Raw genomic sequence first — 12,358 nt, forward strand, 5'->3', positions numbered from 1 at the left:
GGGCACCTGTAGTCCCAGCTACTCGGGGGGCTGAGGCAGGAGAATGGTGTGAAGCCGGGAGGCGGAGCTTGCAGTGAGCCGAGATTGCGCCACTGCACTCCAGCCTGGGGCACAGAGCGAGACTCCATCTCAAGAAAAAAAAAAAAAAATTTGGCTGGGCGCGTTGGCTCACGCCTGTAATCCCAGCACTTTGGGAGGCTGAGGCAGCAGGCAGATCACGAGGTCAGGAAATCGAGGCCATCCTGGTGAACACTGTGAAACCCCGTCTCTACTAAAATTACAAAAATTTAGCTGGGCATGGTGGTGGGCGCCTGTAGTCCCAGCTACTTGGGAGGCTGAGCCAGGAGAATGGCGTGAACCCTGGGGGGCGGAGCTTGCAGTGAGCAGAGATCACACCACTGCACTCCAGCCTGGGGGACAGAGCGAGACTCTGTCTCAAAAAAAAAAAAAAAATTTTGTAGAGATGGAGTCTTATTATGTTACCCAGGCTGGTCTTCAACTCCTGGCCTCAAGTGATCCTCCTGCCATGGCCTCCCAAAGCACCGGGACTATAGACACTTGCCATCATGCCCAGCTAATATTTTTAAAAAATGCTTTGTGGAGACAGGGTCTTGCTATGTTTCTCAGACTGATCTCAAACTCCTGGCCTCAAACAGTGTCCCACCTCAACCTCCCAAAGTGCTGGGATTGCAGGCGTGAGCCACCGCAGCTGGCCAACTTTATGTCCCTTCTTTACACACTGAGTTTTCCTTTGAGGTCCATTTCTTTGTGTCCTTGCATTCTGCTCCTTGGGGCCAGGCTAGCTCTTGGAGACCACCTCCAGTCCCGAGAGCATTCCAGAGTGGGAAGGACTAGAAAAATGACATGGATTTGAATCTTGGCTCTGCTCTGTGCTCTGCAATCCTGGGCAAGTGGGCCCTTCCCGAGCCTCCATTTTCTCATCTGGAGAATGGGAAGAGCAGTGCTTTCTTGACGGGCTCGTTGCAGGGGTGAAATCTGTGTACTTAGCTTGTGCTGGGCTCCCCCATTGCATAGTGGCGTAGTGGGTGAGCATATGTGTGGGTGACCCACCCCCAGCCACATCAGCCCAGAAAGACTGACTTTTCCAGACCCTGCTTGAACACCTCCACTAACCCTTAAAGCAGCCCGTTCTTAAATTGCTGAACTGTTCAAAACTGCTAGCTGTCTGAAGCTCCTGCCCCTGGCCTCACAAACCCACCTGTTCTCTCTGCACCAGGACCACCCTGCGGAGACCTGGCAGGGGTGGCGGCCGCCCCTCTCCGGCTGTGCCATCCTTGCTCTTGCTCAGAGGATGTGCCCCACCCACCCCCTAGACCCTGCCTGGCTGTGTCCCATCCTTCCCCGAGATGGGGGCATAGAGGTGAAGATAGCCTGGTGCAGAGCAAGACCATCCCCTTCCTTCCTCTGGGTGACTAACCTTGGTTAATGTGGCCTAGGCAGAGAAGAGCCACAGAAAGCCCCAAGAGGGAGCTTGTGAGGGCTGGAAATGAATTGTGCCTGCCCAGTCTAGGCTCCCTTTCTGGAAATCAGAAACCCTGAAAGCAGAGTGTAGGGGAAGCCACGAGGCCTGGAGGTGTGATGGGCATACGTACTTCAGGAGGCTGTTTTGCTCTGGTCTGTGCAGACTGCCAGGAGTCTGGCCTGAGGCTGCTGGCATGGACATTTAACCACAGACAGGCTTTCAAGATTGCCTGCTTCCTCTAGCATGGGACCCGGCCCACTCTGAAGAGGGTGGCTTTGCTGTGTGATGTGGCCACCCGCTGGCCACACACGACTAGGCTTATTTCTCTGATTTATCTCATAACCATGCACAACCCCAGGACCCCTAGGCACTGGACCCAGCCCTGTCCAAGCTGCCAGCAGCATGCTTTTCCCCTGAGCAGCTGGGCAGGAGAGGCCCTGGTGTGGGGTCAGGTCCCACACAACCCTGTCTTATACTCACAACCTTGACTGGGTGACTCAACTCTTCCATCCCTGAGTTTGTCATCTGCAGAAGGGAGCAGTCCTAGCTACCTCCCAGCGATGGTGGTTGAGTTACAGGTCATGTATTTTAAACACACCACCACGGCATCTTGTACCTGGCAGGTTTATGGAGAAGTTGCTGCTGTATAATTCAGACCATGTGTATCTGTGTTTGTGTATGTATATGTGTGTATATACATGTGTGTATGCCCCCTCCGTAAGAAGTTGCATAAGCACAATGGGTAAGTGTTTGGGCTCCCTGGCCAGACTGCCCATATGCCCTTGGAGATGGGTGCCACCTCTCCGTGCCCGCAGGGTATTGAGAGCACTGAATGGGTTCCGTAGACAGCTTAGAACATCACTAACCATATAAACATTCGCTGTTACTACCATTGTCGTTGTCGATGTTGGGGGTGAACAGTAGGTCACTGCTTTCATCTTGTCCCCTCACTGGTGCCCAGAACCTCCCCTGGCTAACATTTTTCTTGAGAAAAGTCATTCATTACTTCATAGGCCATAATTAGAGACATCCGTGGCTGAGAGGCCACAGCCCCCCTGCCCTGACTCACTCCCCGGCGAGTCGGGACGTGGCATCCAACAGGTCTGGGCTGAGGGGCTGGGGTTGGACTGTCTGCCTCTCTCACCCATCCCCAGGAGCTCCCCAGTCCAGGGAACGGGCCAGTGGAGGGTCTCTGGGTCCACCCTGGGGTCAGGCTCTCCAGCCTGGAGGTGGGTATCTCGCAGAGAGGGTCCCAGCAGCAGGCAGGGTGCAGGGCAGGTGACCCTGGCTTGGGGCACTAGGCTTGTCTGCCCTTCTGCCTCCAGCTGCTGAGACTTGTAGATCAGAGAATAACCCGAGACAGTCATTGAAAATGAGCCAGGCACTTTCTTAAGGACCTCACTGTGTCAGCTCCACTAAGTCTCCACAGTCCTGTGAAGTAGATACACTAATTACCCCCATTATAGAGGAAAGGAACCTGAGGCACAGCATTAGTTCCCCCTGTGGTCACACAGCTGGTAAGCAGTAGAGCTAGAATTTCACCCAGGAGCCTGCTTAGAACCCTTGCTTGGCAGAAAGGCCAGGTGGGGCGGGACCGCAGGAGGAAGCTCTTCAAGTTGTGTTCTCTGTTCCTGCGAGGTGTCCATTGCAACACTGTCCTGTAAGGATCTAGTGCCTCACCCAACCATGTCCCTACATAAAACTCCACATACCACCTCCATCACAAGAAAGCATGTTTGGAAAACTGGAGAAGGGAGAAGAGCTTGGTGACCTTCCAGTGACCAGCACTTGGAGTCCCTGGGCTGGGAGAGAAGGGCTGTCTGTGCCTGAGCCCGCAACGGGCTCTGGGACAGAGTATGGATGCATCCACAAGCAGCTCCAGGCCCTTATGTGCTCTCTGGCCCTGTCCTGGGCCTGTCCCACCACCGGGGGCCCATCCTGGACATACAGAACTCGTCTCATGGGAAGGAGCAGGCCTCCTGCTCCTGGCCATTCCCATCTTTGCTGGAGGCCGGGGCTTTGGGGGATGCTTGGGCAGTTGTCTCCCACACTCACAGAGCAAGACTTCCCCATGGTGCAGATGGACTACACACGAGATTAGGTGATCGCCGGGGTGGGGAAGAGTGTGTGGCATAAGGGTGGCCTTGTGGAGGAAGTGGGATTAAGCTGAGACCTCATTGTAAAGATGGCAGACTCAGGTCGTATGGCGCTGAGCCAGAGGCTTCTAGCCAGGATTGGAGTCCCTTGTACCACCTCTCTGACGGGTGTCTGACCTGCCGCGGCTTGCACACCTCCGATGACAGAGAACTCACCACCTCCTCAGCAGCCCTAACCACATGAGAGTGTCCTTCATTGGGTCGGGTATTGGCAGTCATAGTTCTGCCTGCAAGAGAAATCTCTAGCCTCAGCTTGTCAGCCTGTCAGAGGCTTGATGATGGGGATCACATCATCTCCCCAAGGCTGCTTTCCTCCCAGCTGTATCAGTTCTTGATAGGAGCATACTGTTATACTGCTTTCTGGCATACCGTTATTTGGCCTTGGCAAATAGAGTCCATCTCACATGCTAGCTGGGATCAGTTGTATGGAGTGCTGTGTTGGAAGGAGGCTGAAGCTTCATCTAAGCTCTTTAGGAGGGAGTCTGTGATCAATTAGCAATGTCTGCCCAGGAGGAGTGGGTGGTGCATGCATGTGTCCCAGGTCTGCCATCCCTGCCCTCAGGCTCTGGACTGTCTGTGCGCTGTCTTCTGCTGTGTCTGAGAACTGTGGCGGGCAGCAGGGCTATTTTTGCTCCTGGCTTTTTATTCATGTTAGTGACTAGCTTCTCGGCCACATCATGACATCAGCTCGCATTCCTCTTATAGTCCACAAAAAATCCCCAAGTCTTTTTCATAAGAAAAGCCATCAAACTAGATCTTTCCCCCATTTTGACATTATTTCCACTGTGTGCATACAGAATTAATTTCAATCATCCCTTTGTCGATGCTTATTTAGGTTATTTCCAGATGTTTATAATCAGAAACAACACTGCTGTGAACATCCTCATATGTACTGCTGCACGCATTGGTCTTATTTCCTTTGCACAAATCTATGGAAAAGGGCTGGGCAGCAGCCACCTAACTCTCATAGAATGTTCCAGAGACTCTGAACTGCCAGGAATTTCAGGGACTTGGAACAGGTGCCTCAGCCCATTCCTTGGTCTGCATGTGGCCCAGGTGTCTGAGAGATAATAAATTCAGGAGTACAGTTAAGGACTCACCCTGGTGTGTTCCCCAGTCCTGTTCAGTGGGCTGGGTTTGTGGGAGAAGCATCCCCAAGGCAACTAAAGTGGGTGGCGAGATGTCGAGTAGCTGAGCTCAGGAGGTCGGGGCAGGGATATGGGAGCCAGTCTGGCTGTTCTCTAACCCAAAATCCCACCTAGAGACTCATGTATGCTGGTAAAATGTGACTGTCACTTTATAGCCAAGCTCTGTCACTAGGGCATCTGTGTTTCTGCCCTAGAAAGGGAAGGGTTGACATAGGATAGTTCTTCCTGCCCCAGGAAGAAACTGGGTAGAGCTGAGTCCTAATCAGGAAGGTGGGGCTGAGAGCCCAGAGCTTCGGAGTGTTGCTATAGAGCAAAACATCTTCACGAGTTCAGCCAGAAAATAGTCAAGCGCCCACATCATTTAAGTTTGGTAACTTCCTGTACTGATGTATACTCCTTGCAGCAGAGTCCTAGAGTGCCCATAGCTGCATGTACTTGTTAATACTGGGCATTTTCACTTAAATTATCTTTGTGTTTATCAGTTCAGATAAACTCAGAAAAGCCTCTTTTTAAGGGTCTAATACTGCACTGCGTAGCTTCTGATTGGGGCCATCAAGAGGTGATGTCCTCTGGTTCAAAGTAGGTTCATAGCTACATGGAAAATTCCACGCTGTGCTCACTTTTGTCCACGTTTGCTGAAGATCCCTGTAGTGCCACACTGGTTGCAGTAGGATCGCCTAGGCATTTCTTTCTTTTGGGATGGTTTGAAGTTGGGTTTGATTTTTTTTGGAGTGTGGAAGGGCTGCCACATTGCACAAGCTGATGCTATTCAATAGACTCGACAGGACCCGAGGACAAATTGAATGGGGACGTTTGAGTTGGGGAAGGGACTAAACTGATGACCCCTAGGACCCTGGCTCCAGGATAGAAGGGAAGACTTGGTGACTGTCAGACCTTCCCTTCCTGGAGAGGGAGACCCAGCCTCTCCCAAGCATGTTCTGGACCTGCTGACCCAGGGCAGCCAGGAACCCAGGAGTGCCCAGAGCGGAATCTTGGGCTGCCACAGGCCCAGAAAGTCTGCCCCAGGCCACCACCATCGCAATCCTATCCCCAAAGATGCCCTGCCCCAGGGCCTAAAGTCACCCTGCACTACCAGCGCCAGGCACTCCCATCTCCTGCCCATCCTGAGTTCAGTGGCTGCCGCCTGATCTCTTTCCACAGCCCCGTCTGCCCCACACCACGGCCAACTGGGAACAAAGGCCCCTCTCAAGTTCTCAGGCAGGCCTGGGCCCTCCCTCACCCCCCACCGTCAGGGAAGGATGCCCTGCTCTGCCTGCTCACTGTGGTTTCAGGCCAGGTTAGAAAGGGCTTGGTGAAGGGTGGAATTCCTTCGGACTTGAGGTGAACATTGCTCCTTCATCCTGGGTCGGGGGGCAGCACAGTGAGGGTCCCGCACTCCTCTCCCTGGCAGAGCCTCCCAGCAGCTCAGCAGCAGCTCAGCAGCAGCCTGTGGGCCACCAAGGGGCTTCCTGCTTCAGCTCCAGGGACCTGCAGGGAAACCACCTGTCCATCTCTGTGCTTCTGTGAACCTGGGGTGATGAGACTGTTTTGAATCCTCCTCTTAGGAGTGAAGGCCTGGCTGAATCTCTTTAAGGACGAGCTGTTTTTTCCTGTCACTCTTTTGCTTGGAAGCACAGATTTGGCCCCTGACTGAAGTATTTCCAGTCCAGGGCGCGTGTGATGTGTCCCCAGGCTGCAAAGATGAGGCGAGACAGAGGGAGGTGCACAGGCCTGGAGCAGAGGCGTGGGCTCTGGGGTCAGACAGTGTGGGATGGGCTTCCCAGCTGAGGCTGTCACTCCCCTGCAACCTGAGGCTCTGGGGCCTGAAGTCTGAGATGGAGACTCATTTGCTCCTTTGTACAGTTGATTAGGTTGGTGAGTATTGTGAGGTGCTGCTCAAAGCTTTAGCAATAGAATGGGAGGATTTTCAGATCCGTTCTCCCCCTTTCCCCCTACTAAGGCACACACACCAGGCCCAAAGGAGGCTGCTGTGGGTGGGGGCTGCAGGGGAGGGAGTTGGGAGACTCTTATGATGTGGAGAATCTTTTTTTTTTTTTTTTTTTTTTTTTTTTTTGAGACGGAGTCTCACTCTGTCGCCCAGGCTGGAGTGCAGTGGCCAGATCTCAGCTCACTGTAAGCTCTGCCTCCTGGGTTTTTGCCATTCTCCTGCCTCAGCCTCCTGAGTAGCTGGGACTACAGGCACCCGCCACCTCGCCCAGCTAGGTTTTCTTTTTTTGTATTTTTTAGTAGAGATGGAGTTTCACCGTGTTAGCCAGGATGGTCTTGATTTCTTGACCTCGTGATCCACCCGTCTCGGCCCCCCAAAGTGCTGGGATTACAGGCTTGAGCCACCCACCCGGCCGATGTGGAGAATCTTGAAGGGTGGTGTTCCTCAGATGGCTTGAAGGCATTGAGTCTAACCCACTGTGTTACTGATAGGGAAACTGGGGCCTTGTAGGGAGGGGCAGCCTGCCCTGATTCTCAGTCCAGTGAGGGCAGAGCCAGGCAGAGAGCCCTGGGCCCCTCTCTTCATTCAGGCTCTTGCTCAGGAAGAGGCCTCTGTCATGGCCCAGCTCCTGGGGAGTGGGATGGGCATCCCCTGCCTGACCCTGGAGGCTAGAGCCAGAAGTCTTGCCCTAATCTGCAGGCCGGAAAGCAGGTGCCGAGATCCACAGCCCAGCCCTGGCTCACGGCAGAATTGGCAGCAAAGAGCCGCCACTCCCTACCCCCTGGGCCACTGACTATGCTCTCTGCTCCAGGCCGCCTGCTGGGGCCCCCAATCCAGGCTTCCCTGGAGCCAATGACAGTCACATTCTGCACTGGGCTCTGGGGTCCTGCAGGCCTCATGAGGAGCGGCAGGGACAGAAGCAGAGCAGAGCAGGGCTGGACTCGCTGCCCCAGGCTGCTGTGTGCAAGGCCTTCCATTGGTCTGAAGAAGGCACTGGGAGGGAGGATTGCAGCTGCGTGGGGTCCGTGTGCCCACCTCTCTGCTATGCCCACCTATTGGGACCTCCATTCCGGCCCCTGGGAGAGAGGGTCTTTCAAGGTCCTTCCAGCCCAAGGTTGAGTGATCTGACAGGGACAGGGTACCTGGCAGACTGACTGGACATTGTGTTGGAAACTGTGACGTAACTCTCTCCCTTCCCTGCTCGTCCTACACTGAGAAGCCACCTGCAGTGGAAACCAGCGTCTGCACACAGTGAAAAGGCTTGTGAGTTCCGAGTCGGGATGAGCTCGTCAGCCTGTCCCACACGGCCCCATCAGGGGCCCTGCTCCCCCATGGTGCTTGGAGACGTCAGAGGAATGTGTACATGTTGCAGGGACAGAAGGTGGTGAGGCGGAGGGGAACATCACGTCTCAGGGTCCCACCACTTGGGCTTGAACTCTGACTCACCTACTTCCTACCTGGGTCACTCTGGCACCCCCTGTAGGCCTCAGTCTCCTCACCTGGAAACGGGGAGGTGATGGTTCCTCTTTGTAGACTGCTTTCAAGATTTAGAGAAAATGTGTATACAGCATTGTATGAGTTTCCGGACTCGCCGTGACAAACACCACACACGGGTGCCTTCGACCACAGATGTTTATTGTCGCACAGCTCTGGAGGCTGGAAGTCAGGGATCAGGGTGTAGGCAGGGTGGGTTCCCCGACGGCCCCTCTCCTTGGCCTGCAGGTGGTCTTCTCCTCCTTGGGTCCTCGCATGCTGCTCCCTCTGTGTGCGTACATGGCCTCATCTCCTCTGCCTACAAAGACACCAGTCAGGCTGGATCAGGACACCCCAGTGACTTTATTTTAATGTCATCACCTCCACAAAGACCCTGTTTCCAAAACACAGTCCCGTGCTGAGGTGCTGGGGGCCAGGGCTTCAGCACACACATATGGAGGGCACAGTTTACTCACGGCAACCACCAGCACAAGGGCTGGCCCTATGTAGGCATACAGTACAGAATCACTTTTGTTAATTATTGGAACTTTTTTTTTTTTGATGGAATCTCCTTCTGTCGCCCAGGCTGGAGTGGAGTGGCACAATCTCGGCTCACTGCAGGCTCAGCTTCCCAGGTTCACGCCATTCTCCTGCCTCAACCTCCTGAGTAGCTGGGACTACGGGCGACCGCCACCCAGCTAATTTTTTGTATTTTTTTTAGTAGAGACGGGGTTTCACCATGTTAGCCAGGATGGTCTCGATCTCCTGACCTCGTGATCTGCCCACCTCGGCCTCCCAGAGTGCTGGGATTACAGGCGTGAGCCACCGTGCCCGGCGTTTTTTTAAAGTTTTTAAATCAGTGGTGTATTTAATGCAGGTGGTAGGAGAGAAAGTGACAGAACTGGCTGAGTCAGTAATTGCTGAGCACCTGCTCTGTGCCAGGCACTGCTCTGGGCTCTAGAGATGATCAGCAACCCAGTGACCAAAACTGCCATCCTCAGGGAGCTGGTATTTGCATGTGGGTGATGAACAGTGAGCAAAATCAATGAGGAAGGTGTATGGGATGTCAGAGGGTGGTGCACTTCACAGAGAAACTGAATTCGAGTGAGTGGGGTGCTGAGTGGAGGGGCTTTGCAGGGTCCTGCCAGCTGCATGTGTGGACTCAACTGTTGGGTGTGAGAAGAGTGGGCATGGGGGCTCCTCCAGGAGCATGGTGGGGTTGCGCCCCATGGCCCGGCATCGTGTTCGGGTTTCCTGCTCACCAGAAGCTTCTCGCCTCTCTCTCCTCTGCAGCGTCGAGGGCGAGGCCCCCAGCAGCGAGACTGGCACGTCCTTGGACAGCCCCTCGGCCTACCCCCAGGGCCCCTTAGTGCCTGGTTCCAGCCTGAGCCCAGATCACTACGAGCACACGTCCGTGGGAGCCTATGGGCTGTATTCGGGGCCGCCGGGGCAACAGCAGCGCACGCGGAGGCCCAAGCTGCAGCACTCGACCTCCATCCTGCGCAAGCAGGCCGAGGAGGAAGCCATCAAGCGCTCACGCTCACTCTCTGAGAGCTATGAGCTCTCCTCGGACCTGCAGGACAAGCAGGTAGGCGAGCACAGCCCCTCGGGCCACACATGCGAGCACAGGGCAACTCTGCCCACCATGTATGCCCCCACCAGGCATGGTGGCAGCTCTCTCCCATAGACTCAAGTTGGGGTGCATGTGGGCTGAGGCTGAGGACTCTGCCCCAGTTCCGGCTCCACCTGTGGCTGCTCTCAGGAGCCTCTTGCCCCAGCTGGCTCTTGCTGGCGTGTGTGAAGGACCTGGATTGTCTGGCATTCCTTCTGGGGACTTCCAGAGAGTCGTCTTCAGATGAGGCCTTTGCCATGGCCCGGGTTCCACATCCTGCGTGGCCCAGATCTGGGGGACCATGATAGGTATCTGAGCCCAATGTCATCGGGACACACTGGGTACGTGGCAGGCCACTGAGGTTGTAAAGACCCAGGAGAGGGCTGAGGGAAGGAGGTCCGTTGACAGCATGAACAGCACAAGCTCTGGGAAGAACCTCATCTACGGCCAGCCAGGGGAGGCTGCTTGCTGTACCCCTCCTGGCTCACACCTCCTTACTCCTGTGGGAAATCCCCCCACTGAAGACTGCACCCCTTCCCCAAGGGCCTTGGCCCTTAGAGGTGGCCCAGACCCACAGTGTGCTTAGGGCTGGGCTCGAGGGAGGACAAGAGGCAGCCTCTCGGAGTTGAACCAGGAGAGGAGAATCCTGGGGTACAAAGGGAAGAGCGAGGACCTGAGCAGTCCCTGGGGAGGCCAAGAGCTCTTGCTTCTAAGTCCCTCCAAGTGCATGTGCACAGTAGGTGTTTTAATAAGGATCTGAGTGAATGAACAGATGGGTGAGTGAGGGAGTGAGCGAGCCAGTGCATGGACAAGCCCCATAGCAGTTTCAGGCTTCAAGAGAACCCAGGCTCCCAGGCAGCAGCTCTGCAAGCTTGCAGGGGCAGGCTGGGGAGGGCTGTCAGACTCTCCCCAGCTCCTGGGCACTGAGCTCTAGACAGCTCCTCCAGATGCCCAGGTGGCCGCCTCTGCCCCTGCTGGCCCCAGGGCCCTTTCCCATCTTCCCCAGACTCCATGCTGCAGAAGCTACCTGGCCTTCACTCCCATCCACACCCATCCTGTGGCCCCGCCCGCCCTCTGCTTGCTCCCAGATCTTCCTAGTTATCCTTTTTCTTTAAAAACAATTTTTGGGGGTTTTATTTGTTTATATTTGCTGGGAGTATAGATTCAAGTTCCCCTGAATATGTGCTCCCCTTTTTGTCCTTTAAAGAGTATAGTTCTAGGCCTGGTGTGCCCCAACTTCCTAAGGGAGTGGTGCAGATACTGCCTGGGGTTGCGGGATCATCCCCTCTCTTGACAGGGAATCCCCCATCAGCCCCCTCCTCACCTGGCTGTCGGTGCTGCCCTGCAACTTAGGCCAGGCCAACACAGTGCAGAGCAGCTTCTGTTCCCTTTATCCGTGATGCCCACATCCAAAGTGGACCACGGTTTATAGTAAGAGATGTTGGCAACAGAGCCATTTAAACAGAAAGGAGAAAGGTTAGGACTTAATAGAGGCCTTTGAAGAGAATTATATGCTTACTGTGGGCCTAATAGGACTCCAGCTATTCATTTTCATTCCATGCATATTATCTGAACGCCCGCCACACACCAGACACTGTGCTGGGTGCCCGTGACCGAGGCAAGGCCCCTGCTCTTGAGCTCCACTGTGGCACAGGAGCTGGACAGGAGCAAGTTTTTCCAGAAAGTGATGCAAACTCTAGGGATTCTAAAAATTGGGAAAGAAATCAGGCGGCTATGGGAGGTGACAGCATTGGGTAAGGCTGGTTGGGAAGACCTCTCTAAGGTGACATTAGAGCTGGCTGTTCCAGGAAGAGGCAACAGCTGGTGCAAAGGCTACTGAGTGTGTATGATGGAAAGGAAGGCCCGGAAGAGGTACCAAAGAGGTGAGAGGGAGGAGGCGACATCAGGGACCACTGAGCATTCGATGCTCCACCAAGCTTCCTGGAAAACTCAGCAAAAGTGGGAATGGGACAGATTGCATGGGAATCACTAGATGAAAAAGTAAGGTGCCCGATTCCATGAGGAGTTTTAAATCTGCATAACACAAAGTCCGTTTAGTGAAAGGACCCCAAGGGCTAGTCTCCTGTGCTCTTCTGGCCCCTGGCCCACTGTGCTCTTCTGCCCCCTGGCCCACTGTGCCCTTCAGTGGCTTTCTGTCCCTGAAGCAGGAGACTTGAGTGGGTGTCAGGTACTGTCCGTGTCCCAGTTCCTCTTCTGCACTGCTCAGAAGTTTGCCTTGAAGGGACAAGTGAGGGACGGATAGGGGAGCCCTGGCCACGGGTTCGACTCCTCTATCCAGGAACCACATGCCCTGGGCCAGCGGCTTCCCTCCCCCGAGCGTCTTGTCCTTGCTGAGAAGTAGGGTAGCGAAACCCCTCAGGAGAGCAGAAGCTGCTGTGAGATGGGATGAGGGTGTGGGGGTCCCCAGCACACATAGTAGATGGGCACATATTAGTAGAATCCCCTCCACTGGGTCCCAGGAAACTTTTCGACCAGGCCTGGCAATAGTTCCATCCCAGAAAGAAGAATGACCCACTG

The 12,358-nt window shown here is 54.7% G+C and overlaps 1 protein-coding gene across 6 annotated transcripts in view; it reads left to right on the plus strand.

Annotated features, from left to right (window-relative positions):
* Positions 1–12,358, plus strand: part of IQSEC1 (IQ motif and Sec7 domain ArfGEF 1) — a 128,201-nt gene that overhangs the window by 74,277 nt on the left and 41,566 nt on the right. For all 6 annotated transcript variants that reach the window (XM_030926894.1, XM_030927127.1, XM_030927019.1 and 3 more), the window contains one exon: positions 9,502–9,796. In XM_030926894.1, coding sequence (XP_030782754.1) covers positions 9,502–9,796 — 295 coding nt within the window. The remainder of the gene's footprint in view (positions 1–9,501; positions 9,797–12,358) is intronic.

Source organism: Rhinopithecus roxellana, chromosome 1, assembly GCF_007565055.1.
Source record: "Rhinopithecus roxellana isolate Shanxi Qingling chromosome 1, ASM756505v1, whole genome shotgun sequence".
In the NCBI taxonomy this organism is placed as follows: Eukaryota; Metazoa; Chordata; class Mammalia; order Primates; family Cercopithecidae; genus Rhinopithecus; species Rhinopithecus roxellana.